The following is a 26000-nucleotide window of genomic DNA, read 5'->3' on the forward strand; positions in this document are numbered from 1 at the left end:
CATAGACCCTACAGGGAACTTTCCCGGTGGGCCTATGCCTTTGTGGGGCCACCCAAGCTCTCTTCATGGCCACCGGCTGAGTACACAACAATCTGATTATCTCCTATGCACCTGGCCAGTGGCCGCAATTGCCCTTCTTAATTCAACTGTATTTCTGTCCTCAGGACAGCGATACAGTTGAAGACTGTGGCACAGGTGGCAGCATTTAGTGCTGCAGTGTGGTATTTGGTTGTGCTGGGGTGATATATTGTTCTGCATTATGGTATTGCTGCCCCTGCCTACCTACGTTATCCCTACCTACTTGTGTTATCCCTACCTACTTGTGTTATCCCTACCTACTTGTGTTGCCCCACCTTCTGTCAATTTGGACCCACCTACAACATGGGGCCACTTTTAGTTTTTTTTCCAGGGCCACTTTAAGTGCCCAGTCTGCCCCTGTGTTCATTTATTTCATCATTACATGTGAAAACTACAGAACCCTTATTATGAATTGACTCTTCTTGATTTTATAAAACTTAAAATAATGAAATAAAATCTTAATTTTCTGAACTGTGAATCCATTCCAGGCAGTGCAGGAATTGTGTGGTTCCCTGGATGTGCTGGAAAGAAGATATTTAAAGGCTCAAGAACAGCAACGTACTGGTTCTGGGAACCTGACTGGCGAGCTAGATCCACAAAGGTAAATGCAAAATATGAATATTACTACCAGCGTAAGGCTCTGTGCAGGTTTTCCTTTTCTGCCACATCATTGCTTCAATCAAAACTACCTTTACCTAGATGGGGCATAAGGCATTTATCACACAACAGTGGCATGAAAAAGTTGCAAATTATGGCACATGCCATATTTTACGACTCTTAGGCCCCTTTCACACGGGCGTTGCGGGAAAATGTGCGAGTGCGTTACGGGAACACCCGCGATTTTTCTGCGTGAGTGCAAAACATTGTCATGCGTTTTGCACTCGCGTGAAAAAAATCGCGCATGTTTGGTACCCAAACCCGAACTTCTTCACAGAAGTTCAGGCTTGGGATCGGTGTTCTGTAGATTGTATTATTTTCCCTTATAACATGGTTATAAGGGAAAATAATAGCATTCTGAATACAGAATGCATAGTAAAATAGTGCTGGAGGGGTTAAAAAAAATAAAAAATAATTTAACTCACCTTAGTCCACTTGTTCGCGTAGCCCGGCATCTCCTTCTGTCTCCTTTGCTGAACAGGACCTGGGGTGAGCATTAATTACATGAACAGGACCTGTGATGACGTCACTCCGGTCATCACATGTTCCATCACATGATCTTTTACCATGGTGATGGATCATGTGATGGAACATGTGATGACCGGAGTGACGTCACCACAGGTCCTGTTCAGCAAAGGAGACAGAAGGAGATGCCGGGCTACGCGATCAAGTGGATTAAGGTGAGTTAAATAATTTTTTCATTTTTTTTAACCCCTCCAGCGCTATTTTACTATACATTCTGTATTCAGAATGCTATTATTTTCCCTTATAACCATGTTATAAGGGAAAATAATAATGATCGGGTCTCCATCCCGATCGTCTCCTAGCAACCGTGCGTGAAAATCGCACCGCATCTGCACTTGCTTGCGGATGCTATGCGATTTTCACGCAACCCTATTCATTTCTATGGGGCCTGCGTTACGTGAAAAACGCTGAATATAGAGCATGCTGCGATTTTCACACAACGCACAAGTGATGCGTGAAAATCACCGCTCATGTGAACAGCCCCATAGAAATGAATGGATCGGTATTCAGTGCGGGTGCAATGCGTTCAACTCACGCATCGCATCCGCGCGGAATACTCGCTCGTGTGAAAAGGGCCTTAGAGGTTCTCTACATTTTTCTAAGGTGGTGACAAGGGACGGGGGCTTAACGGGAAGGATGGAGCTTTGCACGACCCATACGATTTACTAGAACTTATGCCAGAAGTTATAGCTGAAGTCTCTGCCATCCCCTTGCTGGCGTAGACTTCAGTTTCTGGCGCACAGACTGCCAGAAATGGGATTAATTTACTAAAAATTAATAAATGAGGCACATGTCACTCCAGCGTCCAGGGATCAAGACTGGCGTATGGGAACTTCAGTCTTGATAAATCTCCCTCATTGAGTCAGTTTGGGATTTGCTGGTCTCCATTTGAAAGGAAGTTGGCTTACATTTAGACTGGTGCTGGATACGCCAAAGTTATGTACAGGCCTGCGCCTCTTCATGACTTCAGCGGATCCACCGCCAGCTATAGGGGTCTAAAACGCCAGTCTTAATAAATGACTCCCCTTTATCTTAATCTACTCTGCTCATTCCATTAGACTCATGATGCTAGGAGATTGGACAGCATTTTCATAGTGACAGGTTCCTTTAAAATCCCTTTTTGAATTGAGGTGCACCCGAGGGATTTTTTAATATGTTGGTTATAAAGATTATGAATCCAGTTCCACATAATCCTGTATCAGTAACATCTACTGTCATTGATCTCTTTGTAACCAAGGTCCTGCTTTGTGATGTATAATCTGAATATTGTATTTTACAGGGAACTCGAAGAAGCCATATTCCAACTGGGCGTCCAACTGGAAGAGATACAGGAACGAGTAGAAAACTCTTCACAATCAGAAAATAACTTAAAAGACACTCTTACAACTCATCATTTAGGAAGTGCTCCAGTTCCATCAGCCTCAGTGCCTACGCCAGCCCTTCAAACCCCATACCCTCAGGTGAGGGAAGTGAAAACATATATATTTTTCATATTATATATTAATTATGCATCATTTAATAATAAATCTATTTAGAATGTAATACTTCTGTGCAGTACTCTGCTCACTGATACCATCATCCAAGACTTCTCAAACTGCTGTCCTTTCAGATCTCATCTCCAGAGCCCCCTGGAATGTCTAAAGCAGATGCTGAGACATTAAGTAAGGAAGATCCAGCAGAATATTTACCTCAGCCTCTACTCTTCAAGCACAAGCAGGTGGAGCGAGACTACGGCACCTTGCTATCTACGTGAGTTCCTTTATGTTTCTTTATATGGGAAGCCAAGACACAGTGGCAGATCCCTCGCACAACGCTTGCTAGCATTTGACGGCCCCACTGAATTACAATGGGGGTCTGTAAGGTCTGCGGTGGTGTCTCATTCTGACAGGAAGAAATAGTGCTGCCTGCATATTCTTCCTGCAGAAAACAACACAAACTGCTACTTAGGCCTCATGCACACGACCGTGCCGTTTTTTGCGGAACGGCGGCCATCAATCTAAATGCCTATTCTTGTCCCCAAAGTGCGGACAAGAATAGGACATGTTATATTTTTTTGGCTGGGCCACGGAACGGAGCCACGGATGCGGACAGCACATGGAGTGCTGTCCGCATCTTTTGCGGCCCCATTGAAGTGAATGGGTCCGCATCCGAGCCGCCAAAACGGCAGCTCGGATGCGGACCCAAACAACGGCCGTGTGCATGAGGCCTTAGACTGATGGAGCCTCCAATGCATACGTTAAGAGAGTGGTCGAGACGCTGGACAATTTTGTGGGTGTGTTCTAATTGAAACATATAAGGCACTGTTTGAAATCTTGCAGAGATGATTACCTCCAGTACTGCGATCGCATACACCGTCTTCTATCAGAAGTAATTCCCACCTTTTTTTTTTCCATTTAACAGATACAGTAGCTTTAAGTCTCTTCCTGAAGCTCTTGGATTAGAGCAAGAAGAGTGGCCCCAGCAGCTTCCTCAGAATGCTAAACCACATAACCACCCCCAGGATGTCAATACTCAGGGACGCTCAGATCCAGTTAGATCACAGGACGTCGCACAAAAAGGAAGACCTGCAGTTCACTCAACATCGGTCAGACCACAGGAAGCCAGGCAAGATACAAGACCATTAGATCCTATCACATCTGTTAAGTCACGGGATCATGAGGACCATTTACAGACTGTCAGTTTGCCTGACCACCCCCTTCATAGGCTGGAACAGCACACAGGTGGTCACCAAAACCATCCAATAACGTCTACACCTCAGGCGCATCAACCAACAGAGCGCTCCTTCAACAACCTGAATGACGTAGGCCGCCGGACCAGTGCTGGACGCACACCATCACGTACAGAGTTACGCAGATCGTCTTCTGTATTAAGTGGACAAAGAGTCTGTCCCGATGAAGAAAAACCATCAGCCTTGAGAAGGTATGTGGCTAAACAATGAGGGATAATCATAGATCCTTTGTTACTAAGACTGGGTTCACTCTGCATATAACTCTACGCTGGGCTTTCAGTCTGGGGTATACATTTAAGTACTTGAAAATTATACTCAGATTTATACCGCAACAGATCCATTCACTTCAGTGAGACAAACGGAGTGCAAAGCATTTATCTTTGGACTCTGTTGACCTACTTTGCATTCATTTCCTTTTTTTATTTTATTTTTTTATTATTTTGCGGATAGAGTAGCATTTTCTACCAAGCTGTTCCATTCAGCAAAAATGCTGCCAGAAATTTTGTAAATGAACAGCAAACTTGTCAAATTGAGTCCAAAGATGAACATTTGTTTTATTGAAGTGAATGGATCTGCTGCAGTATACTTTTGCCCAGCAGAGGGCTAAAATGCTGTGTACCCGAGTTTTCAAAAAGAGGTTGCATAATGGCTATGCTTCTTTATACAATCATAATTGTGAAGGAACAGGTCTTTTTTGGGCTTCCTTAATGTCTTCCTCAGCCATATTATTCCATGTTTTACTTGCACAGCTAGATGCATTTCTCTCACAGCAGGCACGTCTCCCTTCTGTGGAATCTGCCGGTACTGAATGCAGTGACCTCACTATGTTTGTTTAACGGCGGTTGCTGACCGCCACTGTTCCCTTACTCACCACCGCGGTGCCCGGCTCAGTGCTTGGGCGAGCACTGTCCTGCCTGGCTGCCTCTGTCATTGTCCACGTCTGGCAGCATTGTGGGGCAGGTAGCGGCGGTGATCAGCTGCCGATGTCTTCCCATTCACTGCTGCGATCCTGGGGTCTGTCCTTACAGACACCATGATTCCTGGAATCTGCTCCTGGACCCAGCATGCCTTCCAGCCTGTTCCCTGTAGAAACTCGTTAAAGAGGACCTTTCATCTGTTTAGCCCTAGTCTAATTAGGGTCTTACCTTATAGGGCAGCCCCCACTAATGTCATCGCACTTTTTTTTTTTTTTTTCTTAAAGGCCCCCTCGTTCGTCCGCTGTTGTCCACCCGTTGATTTTGGCGCCTTATTTGAATATAATAATGAATGAGCTCCTCCCTGGCTATAAGCGGTGCGCTCTGATTGGATGCTCTCACAGCCAGGGAGAAGGGAACCGCTCCAGTCTCTGCCTAGTATAACCAAGTCGGCTAATTAGAATATAAGGCGCCGAAATAAACGGGGGACAACAGGGGTCTTTGAAAAAAAAAAAAAAATTGTGCGATGACATCAGTGGGGGCCGCCCTATAAGGTAAGACCCTAATTAGACTAGGGTTAAACAGATGAAAGGTCCTCTTTAAGAGCCGCCAAGTGTCACTTTCTGTGATTTAAGGGTTTTGCACATGTGACCTGTGCGACCAATCCCAGCCATCCTGCACCTATATAAGTGGTCCAGCCCTCTTCTTAGGTACCTGAGCATCAATGGTCCTAGTGTCCTGCAAAGGTTGCTGTTTTTTTGTGCCTGTTGTTTGCACAGCCGAATGCTGCCACTGCTTATGGAAGGATATCTGAAAATACAATTTTATTAATATCTATGTATTTTCTCTAAAATGAAAGGCACAATTGTAGCTCTGTGCAGACTCTTCATGACATGTCCACTCTTGTTGCTTGGAATTTCTATTGAGTATACCAGTACCTAATAAATAGCCCGCAATGGCATGCCTGCCACAAGAATCCACATGTTAGGCTCGGCGTGAGGCTTTTCCACAGTGATCCCTCTTTGGCTCCCACATAGCGGACATGCTGCAGATTTTCCATCGGGATTTGCTTGCGGGAAAAGCCACAGAATACAGTAGTGAGAAAGTGGGTGAGATTTTAAAGGGGTTTTCCCAAATCAGACAATGGGGGCATATCGCTAGGATATACCCCCATTGTCTGATAAGTGCGGGTCCCACCTACACTGAGAACGGAGGCCCAAAAGCCGCCCTGTTGGCTCGGCTATTTTCGTCAGCCCCTTATTAATGAATGGTAGCGGTGGCCACGCAATCGCGGTGCCCTCCCATCCAGTACTATGGGGAGAGCACTTGGTGGTGGCCGGACCCGGTGAAACCCGGGGTCCTCTGGCACCACTTTCCCTGCTCCGATCTCAGTGTAGGTGCGGGTCCCACCTCTGGAACCTTCTAGCGATATGCCCCCATTGTCTCAGATGGGAATACCCCTTCAACAAAAATAATAATTCCAAACAGAAATTGATGAGGTACAGATTGTGTGTGTGTGTGTATATATATATATATATATATATCCACAGCATGTCAATTCTTTCTGCAGATTTCATTGCAATGCGTAAGGTGAAATCCAAGGCAAATTCACTACAAAATCTGCATTTCATACATGCAGATTTTGCAAGAGATCCACGACGAAACAAAGGTTTTTTGTAGGTCCTGTGTGGACGTCTGTATAGTAATACTTTTCATTTAGTTGACCCAGCCTTCACTTCAGTCCCTCCATTTTTAATCATTACTCCTGTGACGGGGGATGCTACATCTGCCTAACTGGGGTGAGGAGTCTTATAGGCCAGACAACGCTCCTGTGTAATTCTGGGAAGATGGTATGCTAATAAGCGCTTAACAAGCTGTGCCTCCAATGCTACTAGATGCCATTACCCCTGACATCACCTTCCATAATGGTAGGAAGGCATACCCTAGTATGGAAAGGAATTTGCAGCTTCAGCTGCATTCATCCTTCATTCTGCATTTACGCTGTCTACATATAACCACAGTCTGTGTTCTTTCAGGATGTCGCATGGCTCCAAAACTTTCCCACAGCGTGTTTCTCTGAGTTCTTCATTACCCCATGCAAGAGAGCAGCACTCCAGGATCCCCACAGCCGTGCCCTTCTGTCACCGAGGAGAGCGCACGCAGCCGACAGTCACCTAAAAGTAGCAGCAGCAGCAAAAGTGTTAGCCCTTCGGCCCAGAAGAGACCGCTGAGGGCTAACGGAAATATTGCACAGGTAGGTGGCTTCATTTATACACATAGGGCATAACTGGATTTACCACTGAGCTGGTACTTTCTTGGTAATAGTAATAGGTCTCCCATGGACACAGGGACAATAGAATGAATTCCACCGCTCAGAAGTGGTGGATATCATATGTTTAAAGTCAATATACAATACATAAATTGTTAATTTGTTAGTTAAAGGGGTTGTCCCACGAAAAAATATTCTACAGTTTTCAGACCAGCACCTGGATCTGAATACTTTTGCAATTGTATGTAATTAAAAATTTAGAATAGCCACTGAGTTATTCAATAAAATGTATCTGTATAGCGCCACCTGCTGTTTGCTCTTTAACTTATTTCTTTGACCTTCTTACTGAGGTGGCCGCACATGCTCAGTTTTATCCCTCAACTGCCTCCTGAGCTGTGATAGGGGGAGCAAGTACACGCCCCCTGAGCTGTGATAGGGAGAGCAAGGACACACCCCCTGAGCTGTGATAGGGAGAGCAAGGACACGCCCCCTGATCTGTGATAGGGAGAGCAAGGACACGCCCCCTGAGCTGCAGCAGAAAAGACATTACTGGCGAGCTGTCAGCTTGATATAAATCTAGCAGAGCAATAAATGGGGAGATCTCTGGATCCATGTGAGGTGCAGGGCAGGTTCTGGCTTTGTTAGAAAGAGATCGTCATGTTGCTATATGATGTCTGATTTTCATTTTTTACATAAGTCTCTTTAAGGAGGTTGTCTCACCATAGACTGCCCCTCTGATATTAGAGACTGTCGCACAGCAAACAGCCGATTTTGCCGGGTGCTGCTGCAACCTGTTCCCAGGCAAATGAAATTTAACATGGTAGTCTTATCAGATGAATGGGTGACCATGTAATACATGGATGGAATGAGTCCCCCTGCTTGGTAGAGGCTCTTCGCTCTGCCTCCTAGAGGGGTTCCCAATAGAATACCCCATTTATGACATCTATAAGCCCGAATAGGGGTTGTACTGATGCCTTTTTGTGCTTTCAGTCAAATTTTAATGATTTTGTCCTTGTTATTTCTAAATTGTCTTTTTTTTCTGTTCTGCAAAAGAGAATTTTGTCCCCAGAAACTGACAGTGGGTTTCTAGGATCAGAAAGTGGTCGGTCCCAACTCATCCGAAAGCAGAGAGATCAGCTCAGCCTCACGCGGTAACCAGTCCCATCTCATTTCTGCTCTCCTTTATCTTTCTCAGTGCTGTATTAGGGTCCATTAACACGTCCACATGAATTGGTCCGTATTGCGAAACGCGTGCGGACCCATTCATTACAATGGGGCCGCAAAAGATGCCGGCAGCAGACCGCGTGCTGTCCGCATCTGTAGTTCCGTTCTGCGGCCATGTGCGTTCCGCAAAATGTGGAAAGCACATGGGCAGTGTTCGTGTTTTGTGTATCCGCAATTTGCAGACCGCAAAACACTTGCGGACGTGTGAATGGCCCCTTATAGTAAAACCTGAAATCTATTTAAAATTATCTTTGCTAAATCTTTGTACTACACATCTTTTATTATATCATATTTTATTTTCTAGTACATTGTGAGCGCTCAGATGACAATTGCATAGTCAGAGCTCAGTTGTTAGGTCATATGGCATATCTGCGGAGTGTCTGGCTTATCTTTAGGATAGGCCATCAGTATTCAATCAGCGGGGGTCTAACTCTCGTTAACCCCGTTGTTTGAAGGGGCCAGGGTGCTCTGGGGAGCGCCATGTTCTCCCTTCATTGTAGTAACTGAGCCTGGTGTTACAGCTAAGTAGCCTGTGTCCCCTTCTAACAGCCAATAGGGGTGTTTAAAGAGCTGTATAACTCCTTAAGGGGCTTTTCAAGGCTTAGGATATTGATGGCCGATGCTCAGGATAGGCCATCAATATTACATTGGTGGGGTCCAATTCTCAGCACCCTGCCAATCAGTTGTTGGCCTCTTGTGCAAGCACCTTGGCCTCTTTATTGTTTACCTTGGTCGATCTACCTGCACAATGTGTGCATAGTAGCAGCTGTGCTGCAGGGTATTGCAGTTCCATCCCATTCAAGTGAACAGGACAACATGCAGGTAGACAGCTCCAGGTAAACAGTGCTTGCAAGAGGACCACAACCCTTTCAGACAGTTGATCAGCATTGGTGCTGAGAGTCCCACCCCCAATATTCTGATATTGATAGCCGAACTCCGAAAAAACCCTTTAAAGGAGTTATCCAATAGTAGAAATAACCCCCCACACACAGTGCCCAGGCCCCTCCTTACCCAGTCCCCGGAACCTGCGTCCCTCCGCATCCCTGTGTGGTCGCTGCTGCATCTTCCCGTCGCACAAATCAAAACATCCGGCAACAGGGGGAGCAGCCAACAACAGGCCGCGACAGTGACCAGCCTCCTTAGCGTCACCTGTGATGCTAGGAAGGCTGCTCCCCCCGTCGATGGATGTTTTGATCCACGCGATGGGGTGATGCAGCGGCGGCCAGGCATGGAGACCAGGTAAGTATCATCTACAGAAGGGGCCCGAGCATTGTGTGTGTGGGGAAGGGGGTATTTCTCCTATTGGATAACCCCTTTATGTGGTGCATCCAGGTTTTGCACAGGGGTCTAGGAGCTATCGTATGTTCCGAATGTCAATTCCTTCCAGCATTGACCACTTCTGACTTCTAATTGGATCAGTATCTGAGGTAAAGCTTTGTAGACCCGTATGAAAAAAAAAAACAAAAAAAACAGAAGGATCAGTTTCATTAAATGGAATTTTACAATTTGTTAGAAACTATTCCATATCTGATTTTGAGTTCTTCCATCTGGACCATTAGTAGTGCCTGCTATTCCCATAGAGAGTGTAATCTATACCAGATCACAGAATTTGGCTAATTGTGGCGTATGACCTCCGCTGAGACAAATGATCTCCAGATGTTGATGTTTAGATCTGTGGCAGTGAGGACATTTCTAAAATAGAAAGAAAGGATAAAAACGGTGTGGGGTGCCTACTCTGCTCATTGTGTGTTTCCCTTTGAAGGTCCTCTTACACAGCATGATGTCGGGCCGACAACAAGTGCTGATTGATGATATACAAGTTGGTCTGCGCTTGTTTAACCCCTTTGCTACCAGCGCTGTACATCATGTATGGCGCGCGACATTGGTGCGACAAAATGTTGCGCGACAAATGTTGTCATGTAGACCTAGCCTAAAGGGTGAAAAACCCAGAAGCTTGCGCTTCTGGGCTTTTTACCGGCATCCTCTGCGGCTAATGAGGATGATGGTAATTGTTTTCAATATGCTGGGTCTCTCTGAAGAGACCCAGGGTATTGAAGATGCAATTGTTATTTTGGCCAGCAGGTGGCAGGCCAACATAAGAAATTAGAAATTCTAGTACCAATATGGATATATAATAAACATAATGGTACAGAATAAAAAAATATATATTTATAGTTTTGTACCCTCAAACACGATCTACAAACCCCTAAAAAAGTAAAAAAAAAACTGTTAAAAAATATATATAAAAAAATATATAAGTTTAAATCAGCCCCCTTTACGTAGAATACAAATAATACATAAATTGCAAAAAATCACAAGCATCACTGTGTCCGAAAACGCCTGTACTAATATAAAAATATTTTTTCAATGCGGCGAATGGCGTAACAGAATAAAGGGTCAAAATGTCCGATTAACCAAGTTTTCATCGCTTCTCTTGCCCAAAAAAATGTAATAAAATGTGATTAAAAAGTCACACACACACAAAATGGTATCAATAAAAACTACAAATTGTCCTGCAAAAAATGAGCACCCACACAGCTCCGTACACATAACTATAGCAAAACCCGTAAAATGGTGGAGGAATTGCGTTTTTTTTCCAATTCCACCCCATTTGGAATTTTTTTCCACTACATTGTATGCCATTAGAAAGTACAACTTGTCCCGCAAAAAGTAAGTCCTCATATGGCTGTATGAACGGAAAAATCTAAAAGTTCTGGCTCAAGGAAGATAGGGATCTTGATAAAATCTATCTGTATAGCGCCATCTGCTGTTTGCTCTTGCTCAGTTCTATCCTTCAACTGCCACTAGCTGCAGCAGACAGGACGCACCCTCCTGTGCACGCCCCCTGAGCTGGCAGATTGAAATAAATCTAGCAGAACAATTAGGGCAATCAATGGGGAGATCTCTGGATCCATGTGAGGTGCAGGGCTGGTTCTAGCTTTGATAGAAAGAGGCTGTCATGTTACTAGACTATGTATTGCTTTTATTTTTTCATTGATCTTGGGATAACCCCTTTAAGGCAATATTTTATTTATCTAATATTCATAATCTTATTATTTTCACCTACCAGAGAAGATCCAGAAGAAGTGCCAGACTCCAACTCCAATTTGCCAAGTAAAGGCGAGAGACGGTCGTCTGTTGACTGCAGAACACGCAAGGCATTATGGGACAAGAGAAAACCAAAGAACCATTGGACAGGTCCCTCAGAAGCTAGCTCGCCTTCTCCTGGCCCCAAGAGCCTCACTGAAAGTGAGAGCAGAGAACACACGGGTGAGTCTTATATTTCATATAGGAGTTCAGGATTTAGTTTTTTTGTAGTGTTGAGCGAACTTGTGTTTTAAGTTCGGCGTCTAAAGTTCGAGTTCAGGTTATCGAAGTATCCCGTTATGGATTCTAAATTCCGGTATGGTCCGTGGTAGCGGAATCCATAACGGGACACTTTGATAACCCGAACTTTAGACGCCGAACTTAAAACACAAGTTCGCTCAACACTATTTTTTTGTATTTCAGCAGCCATGTCATTATTAAACCTCATGCACACAGACGTTGCCTGGCTGTGCCCGTATTGCGGCCCGCAAGCAGTGCGCACCCCGCATCAAGGATGCAAACCTATTCACTTAAATGGGTCATGAAGGTACTGTGCGGAACTGAGGCATGGAACCCCACGGAAGCACTATTGAGTGCTTCTGTGGGGTTTCTGTCCATGCCTTCACACTGCAAAAAAGTAGCGCATGCACTACTTTTTTGCGGTGCGGACGGATCACGGACCCATTCAAGTTAAATGGGTCTGGATCTGTCTGCGGAATCCGCACAGATGTTGCCTGTGCATTGGGGATTGCAAATTGCGGTCCCCAATGGACGGAACGGCCGATCAACAGCTGTGTGCATAAGGCCTTACATGCTATCCTGCGGTCTCCTTTACCCTGGGTTCACACCTGAGCGTTCTGAAAGGAGCGCTCTGTATGCGCGATTGTACCGGCGTTTCCAATCGCGCATACAGAGACAAGCGAACGCCCATTGTCGCGCGTTCCCAAATATCTATGTACGGGAACGCGCGACAAAACGCCCCAAAAAAGCTCAAGAACTTGTTTGAGCGTCGGGCGTTTAACAGCGCGATCGTACGCGCTGTAAAACGCCCAGGTGAGAACCATTCCCATAGGGAATCATTGGTTTCTCCTTGTTGAGCGTTTTACAGCGCGTAGGAACGCGCTGTAAAACGCTCAGGTGTGAACTTAGGGTTAAGAAGAGCTACAAGGCAGATGGCATTGAAAATACTAGATCCTACTTGATCATTTAAGAAATACCAAGTCTTTATTGTTTCTATAGAAATGTGAAACTCCATGCATACAAGCAGCATGCAGCACCTCAGAGGAGATGTAGTCCTAGCCTAAGGGTACTTTTACACTTGCGGCAGAGGATTCCGGCAGGCAGTTCCATCGCTGGAACTGCTTGCCGGATCCCTCAAAACGCATGCAAACTGATGTCATTTGTCAGACGGATCCTGATCCGTATGACAAATGCATTGAAATTCCGGATCCGTCTTTCCGGTGTCATCCGGAAAAGCAGAGCCGGCATTTATTTTTATTAGACCGCAATGCTGGATCCGTTTTGCCGGAACACTCAGGCCGGATCCGGCATTAATGCATGTCAATAGGAAAAAATACTGGATCAGCAAAAGACTGAACTGAAGACATCCTGATGCATCCTGAACGGATTGCTCTCCATTCAGAATGCTTTAGGATAAAACTGATCTTTTTTTTTTCCGGTATTGAGCCCCTAGGACGGAACTCGGTGCCGGAAAAGAATAACGCTAGTGTGAAAGTACCCTTAGGTTATTTACAACTTTTTACTTAACATTTACTTAAATTATATTTATTACAAAATTTTCCCAGACTGGAAAAGTACCACCCCACACTTACTGTACCTATCTTTCCCCTTACCTCAGATGAATCGGGCTCTGAACAGGAAGCATATAATGATGTCAGTGCTGAACCTTCTCCTGGTGCCTCCCAGCTGCTCTCACCTATGGAAGACCTGACCCAGCCTCTTGAAGACGTTCTGCATTCCCGTACAGCAAGAGAGTAAGTCTGGGCAGAGTCTTATTTTCCCTGCTCTAATTAACCTTTACTTTAGTGATATCTTTTATGAATCCCAACTTAGGCCCGATTCACATCTGCGCTGTGAATTCCAGCAGTCTGTTCCAGCAGATGAACAGACGGACGGAGTTTACCGCATCTAGCACAGCCGGATACCACTGCGCACCGCCAAATCCCCATTCACTGTAATGCTTTCCGGCATATATGCCGGCTTTCAGCCGGACATAAAATGCTGCATGTAGTATTTTTTTTTCCGGCATGTACGCCGGTTACGGTGACCGGATTACAGTACCGGAGTTCACAACGCAGATCTTAAAGGGATTTTCAAGGTCATCAATATCAGATTGATGAAGGTTAGGCACCCTACTGATCAGATGTTTTGGGCAGACTTAGTGCTGGAATCTATAAAGTTTATGGAGCGATAGCAGAAACCTGCAGTACCCTGGCATGGCCACTACACAGTGTATGGAGCTGTCTGCTTCCAGTTAGGGGTGGATTGGGAACTTAACCCTTTCCCGACCAGCACCATAATAGTACAGCGCTGGCCGGGTCTTTAAAGATGGCGCGGGTGGCCTGCTGTTTCTTATAGTAGACACCCGTGGCTAATGTCCGCAACTGGCAGTAATGCAAATTGTGAACATTTAACCCCTCAGATGCCGTGGTCAATCCTGACCACGGCATCTGAGTGCGTGAAACACCGGAAGCGTGCGCTTCTGGTGATGCTCCAGCTGCCCCATACGGCGATGGGAGGAGCCGGAGCTTGTGTGCAGCAGCCCCTGTCTTTGTGGATGACAGGAGGCTGCTGCATAGTATTTCCTATGGAGCCCTTGCCTGTAATAGGGCTCCATAGGAAACTAGCAATTTTCTCATAGACTCCAATGCTAGTGCATTGGGGTCTATAAGAATAGCAATCTAATGATTGCTTGTTATAGTTCCCTATGGGAACTATAAAAAAAAGTGTAAACAAAATAAAGAAATAAAGTTTTTAAAAATAAAAATATAAAAATTCAAATCACCCCCTTTTCCCAAAATAAAAATTAAATAACTAAAAAAAAAATTAAAATACACATACTGGGTGTCGCCATGTGCGAAAACACCCATAGTATAAAAATATATTCCCTATACAGCAAAACAGAAAAAAGCGTCAAAATGGCCGATTCGCTGTTTTTGGTCACTTTATTTTCTACAAAAAAATGGAATAAAAAATTATTAAAAGGTTATACACACCCCAGAATGGTATCAATGAAAAGTTCAGATCTCTCCACAAAAAATTAGCTCTGTACACATAATTACAAAAAAGTTATAGGGGTCAAAATATGGCGCCGAAAAAATAAAACTGATTTATTTTCCCACTTTTTTATTATTTTATCACTATCAAAATGCAAGAAAAACTATACATATAAGGTATCGCCAGATTCGTACTGACCTGTAGAGTAAAAGTTTTATCGCACATCGATTGTCGTAAATAAAATAAAAAACTTAAAACTGTGGTGGAATTGCTTTCTTTTGCAATTTCTCCCCATTTGGAATTTATTTCCCGCTACATCATATGCAATATTAAATGGTGGAGTTGGAAAGTACAACTTGTCCTGCAAAAAACAAGCCCCCATATGGCTATGTGAACACACAAATAAAAAAGTTATGGCTCTGGAAAGGCAGGGAGCGCAAACCGATAAACCTCGGTTACAATGTAAGTCAATGGGGACGGATCCGTTTTCACTGACACAATATGGTGCAATTGAAAATGGATCAATGTAAGTCAGGACGGATCTGTTTTGACTTAGACTTTTTTTTTAAAGAATAATGCAAATGGTTCCGTTCTGAACGGATACAAGCGTTTGCATTATAGGTGCGAATCTGTCTGTGCAGATACAAGACGGATCTGCACCGAATGCAGGTGTGAAAGTAGCCTTAGCCTAGTTTTACACTAGTGGTAAAAACTGTTCCTTGGAGGAACAGTCTGCCGGAGTTCATCACATCCAGCATAGCCAAAAACAGCTGTAACACCGCCAAGCCCCATTTAGTATAATGGGACCAGCAGGGATCTGGCCTGTTTCCGGCATTAGTGTCGAGATTTGGCCGGACAAATACCTCTGCAAGCTGCGTTGTTTGTCTGGCCGAATACCAGCACTAATGTCGGAAACAGGCTGGATTCCCGTCAAGTCCTATTATAGTCAATGCGCTCTGACAAGGAAAGCTATGCCTAGTGCCAGTGTGAAACTAGCCTAACCCTAAGTTCACACCTGAGCGTTTTACAGCGCGTTCAAACGCGCTGTAAAACGCTCAACACATGAAAACCAATGCTTCCCTATGGGAATGGTTCTCACCTGGGCGTTTTACAGCGCGTACGATCGCGCTGTAAAACGCCCGACGCATAATCAAGTTCTTGAGCTTCTTTGGGGCGTTTAGACGCGCGTTTGTGGCCATAGGACACTGCAGTCAATCACACAAACGCGCGTCAAACGCGCGTTTACTATTACAAAAAATGCGCATAAAAACATGCGACAAAAACTAGACATAGACTATAATGGGGTCTGTTATGTTTCCGCTCAGAAGATGATTTTGAAGCAGAGACAAAAGTTGTGCATGGGGTCCTTAGGCTCCGTTCGGCTCAGTTATGTACCTTCTCCGTCCTTTCTGTTCTGCTCCTAAACAGAGCAGGAGAACGGAAAGTCTGAACAGTGATGTGAACGGTGATAGTGAAGCTTAGAACTGGCTCGATCTGTATACCAGTAAGCTTAGGCCTCGTTCACATCTCCGTCAAGCAGATCCAGCAGGCCGTTCCATCAGAGAATAGCCTGCCGAATTTCATCCGATTCAACAATTCTGGATTCTCTACCGCCAGATCCCCATTGACTGTAATGAGGTCCGCCGGTTATCGGGGTTTGCTGGGTTTTGGCTACACAAAAACAGTTGCATGCAACTTTTTATCTTTTTTTTTTGTCCAGCATTTGTGCCGGATCAGGCAGCCAGATCTGCTTGCCGGAGATGTGAATGAGTTCCCAATGAGGGAAGCCGTAAGAGGGTACCTATGCTATTCTATAACAGCTCATCCAGAGAGGGGTCACTTGACCAGGTATCCTTCTTGAACAGTCAGATGTGGGGTGAACTTACAAGGGCCCCTCAATCACGATTTGGGGCGGGGGTTGCATTCATAGGGTAAAAGAGCACCCACTGGCTCACTTGTATTCGTTTTTAGATACCAAGAGATCCTCATTGAGTGGGTCTAGTAAGCGACTCCCAGGTCAGGACATTTCATGAGCACTGACCATGATGTCTTACAAGTCAGATACATTGCGTAGAATGAACGATCTGGTGCATCACCTTCACACTTCTAGACACCCCTCCTCCTTAATCTCCCCTCTCCGTCTTCTGCCTTAGGGTGTGCGCTGGTAACCAGGCGTATCTGTGTTGTAGAGACGGGAGCGTTGCTGTGCCTCCTATGGACATTTTGCATTTATGATAATGCTAGTCATTCCTCCGCCGTATGTTTGTCAGTGCCCATGAGGGTGATTGCATATAACATAATATTCCTAACACTACGGGGATATGGAAGACGTTGATGATCTTGTCCCGTGAGTACACTGGATGATTAACCCTCTGCTCTTCATCTTCTCCTACTACCAGGACCCCTGTATTAATGCAATATTACTCCAGGGTTTTTACATGTGCCACTGGGTACGAGTATGACCCTGTACCCTTTCCTGTCTAACTACCGTATTAACAGCTACGTGATGTCGGATACTTTGGTGTCAAAAATAATACCAACATTGGCTTTATCGTATAAAACTCTAGCTAAAACTCTCAAAAATACCCTTTGGCGACAGTTTGCTGCTAATTTACCGAAAATTGTCTGCCAGTTACTCAGGGGTTAATGTTAGTGAGGTACCACTCGAAACCAAAGCTGAGTTCAGATCCAAGTTTTAAAGTGTTTTTCCACTTAAAAAATCAAATACCAAAGTTATTCAATGAAGTCTTGTGCAACTTCACCTCATCTGAGCCCATACATTTTAATACTGTGCAGAGACGGATTTCCGCACAGCATTAATCCGAAGTTTTGGAACGAAGCGACTTTTGGATTTCTGATCCGAAGCTCACTTCGCTCATTACTAGTTAACATGTATGCATAGCTGAACAGAGCAGGCGTGTTAGCCTGGGGGTCGGGTGTAACCAAAAGATTTTTAGGTCGAAGCAAGGTTTTTTTGTCGGGCGAATGATACCAGAAACAGGGCGGATCTCTGCCCGCTGTTCACTTGCATTACTTGCAGAGCGTCGTGGAGAAAGTCCACCTTAGGACTCATGCACATGACCACATGATGACTCTGTAGAACAACCTCCAAGTATAAGGCGCCTATAGGAGTCTGTGGGACCCTGATATTCCTCTGTAATGCCTGTGAAGCATGAGTTTTTTTCCATTGAATTCCATATGAATCAGACAGAAAACCATTTTGACGTGGTCCAACATTTTCTGGTTGCAGACTTTTCAGAGTAAGCCTCCATGAGTAATGTTGAGCTAACTTGTGTTTCAAGTTCGGCGTCTGAAGTTCGGGTTCGGTTTATCGAAGAATCGCCTTTTGGATTCCCCTACCACGGACCATAACGGAATTTAGAATCCATAACTTGATTCTTCGAAAACCCGAAACCAAACTTTAGACGCCGAACTTAAAACACAAGTTCGCTCAACACTATCCATGAACATGCATTTCTGACCGTGAAATGACTTGTATAGTTTTAGGCACTGTTCACATCTCTGCTTCTTTCGTGGAACATTCCGTCATATTAGCTGGAAAAAGTAGCGCAGCATGTAGCACAATTTTTTCCCAGTAAAATAACCAACACCGTGGTAAAACATTAACTTATACATTAAAAGGGGTTTCCAGAACTTAGGTATTGATGGCCTATCCTCAGGATAGGTCATCAGTATTATATTGGTGGGGGTCAGACACCTCGCATCTACACTATTCGGCTGTTTTAGGCAGCCGCCAGCACTGGAAACTATATAGTGGACGGAGCTGGAAGCGCAAGGTTCCGTCCACCATGTAGTGGTTGTGCCGGCGTGACATAGCTCAGCCCCATTCAAGTGGATAGGAGCTGCAGTACACCAGCTCTGGGAACTACACAGTGGAAGGAGCCTCCGACTCGATCCACCATATAGTTTCTGAAATCAGCAGCTACCCAAAACAGCTGATCGGTAAGAGTATGGGGTGTCAAACACCCCCTTTGCAATCAATTGGGGTCTTTCAGGAGCCGTTTGTGTCCATCATTCATTTTTCTGCTCTTTTGACGGAAAGACATATAGAATTCTTAACAGAGATGTGAACTTAGCGTTACCCCTCTGTGTACTCCTTTTCTAATTGTCAGATGTCCCTGACCTCAGCTCCTGGAAGAGCAGAAACTTAAGGGTGTGTTTGACACCCCAATGCCGGTAGACATTGTCGGGAGGAAAGTGTCCCCTCCTGGCAATTGTTAGATAGCTAGTGGAGGACACCGCTAGATATTACATGAAGGGATGTCCTCCGTGGCACGGGTAGGAGCGATCGTTATGCCATCACTCGTTCCTATGCAGGGCGGCGTGTCCCGGCAGCAGATCGCTATTACACAGTGTGATCTGCCGCCGGCACCATTGTGATTTTTAAGCATTGACCGTTCTTCGGACAGTCGGTGGCAGTATTACACTGCAAGATGATCACTAATGAGCGTCCAGCAGTCTAATACACCCTTAACTGCTATGATAGAAGAGAATATACTGCTCCTCTGTCTCTCACATACACAAAACCAGCAGCAGTACTCAGCAGTGTAGCTGTGAATCCAGCTCTGGACGGGACTTACTGGAAGTGGCAGCCTTTATGTATGTCTGCACCTCTTCCTCACTTGGCAGCTGCTTCTCCTCCACTTTCCATCGCCGTAGACTTGTATTGGCAGCTACTGTAACCTGATCTCTCAGTGAAGCTGATAATCTGTCTTTATCTCGGTAATAAGTACAAAGTTTTATATCATCGCTTGTACTAATATTTCTTGAAAATAAATTGTAAGGATCATTAGTCCTTACAGTAGCTCCAATGGAACTATTATATGAGCTGTATAGATTGTCTGTTGTGATTGTTACTGTAGTTATGGTATCTGTACAATTTGGGTTCTTTAACTCTAGCTTCAATTTTTGTGCAATTTATCCATCCTTGATGATTTTCCTAGGCCTCAACTGACTTTCATAAAACTATTTAGCATTTTCTGTACCTGTGTTTGTTCTCTCCTTTCAGCCAGGCGATCCACAGTCTGCAGAAGGAAGTCAGTCAGCTGCGCAAGCATCTTGAAAACAGCTTGCATCGCTCACCGATCCGAGGGAAACAGACAGCGGCAAATCAGTGAGTGGTAGTTGTTGCTTAGGAAGTGCTCTACATGGATTTGAGATCTCCAGCAATATTAATGATCACTATCTACTCTGACCTCTCTGAGGGTTACTGTATGCTAGCTAGGATCCTGCACTTTAGTTTTTCCTTTGCAATAGCCAGAGGCGGACTGGCCATAGACCCTACAGGGAAATTGCCCAAGGGGACGCCCAAGAACTCCTCATGGCCACCAGTCAGATACATAAAGATCTGCTGGCGCAGTATTTTGTTCTGCACTGTGGTATTTGGCACTGTTGGGACAGTATTTTGTGCTGCACTGTAATATTTGGTTCTGCTGGGGCAGTATTTTGTGCTGCACTGTAGTATTTGGTTCTGCAGAGGCGGTATTTTGCGCTTCACTGTGGTATTTGGTTCTGTTGGGGCAGTATTTTGTGCTGCACTGTAATATTTGGTTCTGCTGGGGCAGTATTTTGTGCTGCACTGTAGTATTTGGTACTGCAGAGGCGGTATTTTGTGCTTCACTGTGCTATTTGGTTCTTTAGGGGCAGTATTTCGTGCTGCACTGTAGTATTTGGTTCTGCAGGGGCGATATTTTGTTCTGCACTGTGGTATTTGGTTCTGCAGGGGCAGTATTTTGTGCTGCACTGTGGTATTTGGTTCTGCAGGGGCAGTATTTTGTGCTGCACTGTGGTATTTGGTTCTGCAGGGGCGGTATTTTGTTCTGCACTGTGGTATTTGGTTCTGCAGGGGCAGTATTTTGTTCTGCACTGTGGTATTTGGTTCTGCAGGGGCGGTATTTTGTGCTGCACTGCTGTATTTGGTTCTGCAGGGGCAGTATTTTGTGCTGCACTGCGGTATTTGGTTCTGCAGGGGCAGTATTTTGTGCTGCACTGTGGTATTTGGTTCTGCAGGGGCAGTATTTTGTGCTGCACTGTGGTATTTGGTTCTGCAGGGGCGGTATTTGGTTCTGCACTATAGTACTGCTGGCCCCGCCTACTTCTGTTGTCCCTGACTTCTTGTATTGCCTTTTCTGAGTTTGCACCCACCTACAACATGGGTCCACTTTAAGATTTTTTTTCCAGGGCCACATTAGGTTTCCAGTCCGCCCCTGGCAAATTTTGTAAAACATTCGTAATCTATTGCTAAGGTGTCCAATCTGCATGGCTGCCGCTTATGGAGGTACCCTTCCCGTTTCACCCTGCCATCACGTTAATTGGGAGTCTAGCTAGTCGTCAATTGTCAGTTATGTCGACCTAGATAGTCCTCCATCTTGTATTCATGCAAACTAACCATGGTTATTACTCTGCAGGAACCTACATGAGGGGAGAGTTCCTAATTTCGTCTCTGACCTGGGTACCCCTATCTCTAGACGTGGGCCTCCAGTGAAGGAATCAAGGGAAGGTAAGTGACGTCCTTGGAGGAACAGAGAAGATGTGGTTGCAGATAGACTCTTTCTTCCATGAAACTTCACTATTTTCTCTCCTGGCACCCAGAACACTTGTTGGGCAGTTTTGTGCCACGTGACCACGAATCTGGTTCTTCAGACGCACAAGGTGGACGAAGCATCCGGGGAGCTTATACAGGTGCCCTCTAAAATATCACGTATGACACACATCTCCTTGTTTTTTATGATGTCACTAATACAGTCTATTACTGTTATTAGGGAGTCAATATCAAGTGTCAAGATCCCCTCCTCCTCATCACACTGAGCATTTTACTGTGCCGCCATGTCAGAGATGTCAAGAAAATGAAAGGAAGAATACCGGTATGGGCAGTGCCACTGTACAAATATGGTTAGAATAGAAGGATATGCCAGGTGTGAATGGCAGCTTTCAAACTCGGTCAATTGTCTTTTCATGTTAAAGTCCGGTGCAAAAAATTCTGAGGGTCATTTACTATCCAGAAATAAGCCTATATTGGGGTCCATTTACACATCCGTATGTGTTTTGCGTATCCGCAAAACAAGAACACCGGCAATGTGCGTTCCGCATTTTGCAGACCGCACATCGCCCAAAACTCCCATAGAAAATGTATTTTCTTGTCCGCAATTGCGGACAAGAATAGGACATGTTCTATTTTTTTGCGGAACGGAAGTGCGGATCCGCAAATCCGGATGCGGACAGCACATTCCGGCCCCATTGAAAATGAATGGGTTTGCACCTGTTCCGCAAAATTGTGGAACAGATGCGGATCCATTTTGCGGATGTGTGAATGGACCCTTAGGCGTATTTCTGGCACAGATTGTGGCGCAAAGGTTATTTGTGCCGCAATCTGCGACTTTCCCCCCCCCCCCCCCGCCAGGTCTTAAAAAGTGGGCTGGCAGGCCCGTCTCATTTACTATTTTCTACGCCTGTTTTAGGCATAGAAAATGGTCTAAATGTAAGACATCAAGGAAGCTATTTTACATTTTGACTGGCGCTTGATACGCTGAAGTTATGTAGATGCCGGCACCTCTTCATAACTTTGGCGTATCCACCACCAGCTATAGGACTGGCGTCTAAAGCGCCAGTCTTAATAAATGACCCCCTCTGTTTTCCGATGAAAAGCAATGGTTTATATAGTGCGGATTCAAACAATGTACTGAGGTTTAGTATCACATGATCCATTTTAGGGCTGCTCATTGACTAAGAGGGGTCATGTGATGCACCATGTGACTCCCGGTGGACACGCTTCCTTGTAAGGCAGTTCTAGGCGGACATCATACCGATTTTCTTTTAATAAGTCCTTTTTAAAGAGGATCTGTCAGCTCTCCCCCGATTTGTCTGTTTCAATGTATTCTCCAAGAAACGACAATTCCGGATCACCTTTTCTTAGAACTCAGCATTGTGCCGCTCCTCTGTTATTCTTCCTGGCAGCACTGATTGGACAGTGTAGGTCGCGCGGCACTTGTGACATGGCCGTGCTGCGTTCTTGGAGTACCACACAGCCGAAAGGGCCACAGCGGACCACCTATTAAACTAATGAGGCGGCACTGCTTAGTCAGTCTGTATTGTTAATGGCAGCGCGACACCTTCAATACTGTTCAGCCTTTAACAATACAGACTGGCTAAATAGTGGGGCTTCATTGAGCTAATAAAGCCACACGGTGCTCGATCATAGCACAGGGGTCACAAGCGCCGCACAACCGCACCGCCGCACAACCGCACCAAACCAAGAGTTTGTAGGGACACACCCACAGCTGGTAATACCCAGTTGCTGATTTATTCATGATTTTTTTTGGGGAGGAATAACAGAAGAATTAGCAAAACGCAGATATATAACTGGAAAATATTTACACAAGATTGCTTTTTTACTCCTTGCAGAATCCTCGAAACCATCAAAGAAGGAGAAAACCCCTCCACTAACACCACCAGACTGTCCGCTCTGCCATGGGAATGATGACTCTGATGACGCACCGAGAACTGGTTAGCCTTTTACAGCATCACTTTACTGTTTGAACCCCTCACAGGCATTAAACATTGACCCTCAGATAGAAATGGGTCCTGTGTGTCCAGACTGCATGTGGAATATGGCTGTGTGTGTCCAGAGTTAGAACGTCCCACATTCACTTATGTCATCGTGCCCAGACCTTGTTGTAAAATTCGCCAAAATCTGGCGCATAATGTTGAATCTAGTTTTAGACCTATTTGCAGCCAAAAGAGCAATCCACTGCATCTCGATTGGTGCGGAGACGTGGCCTTGCCAGGCTGTGGCTTAGTGGAAAATGGTGCGGCTTATGATGTCACAACGTGCACCAAAACTTAGCCATAACATTTTGGTGCAACTATCAGACATTGATAGTCAGTCATAAGCCAAATTGCTATCCAACATGGGCCACTTTGATCAATTTGGAACATATTTAGGCCTTGTCCACTTTTCTGTGTCAGTGTCACGTCCGTGAAAAAAAAGTGTACGTGTTTCATCCGTGAAGGATCCGTGGTTGGTCTGTGTGTCCGTTTTTACCATCCGTGTGTCATCCGTACTTCACAGACGTTGCTCAGCTGAAAATTAATTTCCCAAGAATCTCCTATCAGTCTGCAGTGAAAAACAGACGCACCACGGATGCAAGACTTCTATGGCGTGCTTGGTCCGCATCACAGATCAAAGTAGTGCATGTCTCCGTAATTTTTCTTACTGACCTATGGTCAGTAAAAAAAATACTAAAATGTGAACAGATGCATTTAAATCAATGGGTACGTGTGCTGTCCGTGGAAAATACGGACAGCACACCTCAGTGAAAAAAACGGAAATGTGGACGAGGCCTTAGACTGCCTAAACCCGGCCATACATGTGAGACCATTCATTTCTATGGGTCCGCAAAATTACTGACAGCACACCGCATCCATATTTCCGTTCCGCAGTCCCCCCAAAAAGATAGAACATGTCCTATTCTTGTCCGCTTTGCAGATAAGAATAGGCATTGTTCCAATAGGTCCCCAAAAAAAAACAGATGCAACACGGACGTCACACGGATGATATTAGTTTTTTTATGCGGATCTGTGTTTTGCTGACCGCAAAATAAATACGGTTGTGTGAATGCCCCCCTAAGCGCTCATTCACATGACCGTTTCCGTTTGTGCATTCAGCATTTTGTGGATCGGATCGTCTTTCTCCTGTGTAACAATGCTTATTCTTGTCTGCAATTATGGACAAGAATAGGCCACGGAACGGAATTACACCGTGTTCTGTCCGCATCTTTTAAATGAATTGTTGCGGAACGGATGTGGACAGAAATATACGGTCATGTGAATGTGCCCTTAGACTGACAGCTATCTCTTAATGCATGTGTTGTAAATGGGAGAGGGGAGACACTCCTGGCAGGCCGCTTACCTCCACGTTAACAAAAGGATTGCGCATGTTAAAATCCAATATGCACAACCCTTCTCTCCCCCTACACATCTGCTATCAGAGACGTGTCGGGAGGCCCCCATACACATTAAATGGTTGGTTGATCCTGCCAGTGGGTTCAGCTGCCATTCATTTAAAGGGGTTTTCCAGGCTCGTGATATTGATGACCTACTATATATAAGGCCTTCATCAGACTACAGCAAGAGAAAAAAATATATATAATCAAATATTAAATACAAATATACATTTAAATATACCATGGCAAATGAAAAAAATGAAAAGAATAGAAAGAAGGAGGAAAACATGATACATGATAAATGAGATCCAGAGGATTCTGTAATCATATCCACATGTCAATCAATAGTCAATCATAGATCCAGGAGTATCGGGTCGGGTCGGGTCCCATAGTGGAGGTACATCAGCTGGAATCATGACAATACCTCTGTGATGTTGCTGGTATTCACAGATTATTTATGTACATTGTGGACTTTCCTTCATCTGGACATTATGCCCCTTAACATGATTCCAGCTGATGTACCTCCACTATGGGACCCGGCCCGATACTCCTGGATCTATGATTGATGATTGACTATTGATTGACATGTGGACATGATTACAGAATCCTCTGGATCTCATTTATCATGTATCATGTTTTCCTCCTTCTTTCTATTCTTTTAATTTGCCATGGTATATTTAAATGTATATTTGTATTTAATATTTGATTATATCATTTTTTTTCTTTTGCTGTAGTCTGATGAAGGCCAATGTGTGGCCAAAACGTCACATTGTATACAGCCGCAATACCAATAAAAAAAATCCTTATTGATGACCTACTGTCAGAATAGCTCATCAGTACCCGATCAGTGGTGGTCCCACACCCCGCACAGTGGTGGTCCGATGTCGGCTGTTCCCTGCTGCCTCTGTTGCTGGAAGTAGCACTTTGAACGGAGCAGGAAGCACAGCTCCAATCAAAGTGTAGTGGCCATTCCGGCAGCTTAGCTCCCACTCAATTTAAAATTCCAGCTGGAGCCTGGACTAACCCTAAGGCCTCATGCACACGACCGTTCCATTTTTTGCGGTCCGCAAATCGCGGATCCGCAAAAAATGGAAGCCGCCCGTGTGCCTACCGCAATTTACGGAACGGGCCCATTGTAGAAATGCCTAGGACATGTTATATTTTTTTTGCGGGGCTACGGAAGAAGCGACGGATGCGGACAGCACACCATTGAAGTGAATGGGTCCGCATCCGAGCCGTAAAAACTTCGGCTCGGATGCAGACCAGAACTACGGTCGTGTGCATGAGGCCTAAGAATGTATCTGTATATACTCAGATTT

General features: G+C 44.9%; 1 protein-coding gene across 1 annotated transcript in view; it reads left to right on the forward strand.

Moving 5' to 3' along the window:
• The window catches only part of AKNA (AT-hook transcription factor), a 41060-nt gene that overhangs the window by 10873 nt on the left and 4187 nt on the right, over window positions 1–26000 (forward strand). The window contains 14 exon segments of the mRNA XM_044269029.1: window positions 567–679; window positions 2540–2720; window positions 2870–3009; window positions 3661–4179; window positions 6939–7071; window positions 7121–7156; window positions 8225–8322; window positions 11466–11665; window positions 13341–13476; window positions 19749–19853; window positions 21148–21239; window positions 21332–21421; window positions 21502–21603; window positions 23141–23242. Of these exon segments, the coding sequence (XP_044124964.1) occupies window positions 567–679; window positions 2540–2720; window positions 2870–3009; window positions 3661–4179; window positions 6939–7071; window positions 7121–7156; window positions 8225–8322; window positions 11466–11665; window positions 13341–13476; window positions 19749–19853; window positions 21148–21239; window positions 21332–21421; window positions 21502–21603; window positions 23141–23242 (2047 nt within the window).

The sequence above is a fragment of the Bufo gargarizans genome, chromosome 9, assembly GCF_014858855.1.
Source record: "Bufo gargarizans isolate SCDJY-AF-19 chromosome 9, ASM1485885v1, whole genome shotgun sequence".
In the NCBI taxonomy this organism is placed as follows: domain Eukaryota; kingdom Metazoa; phylum Chordata; class Amphibia; order Anura; family Bufonidae; genus Bufo; species Bufo gargarizans.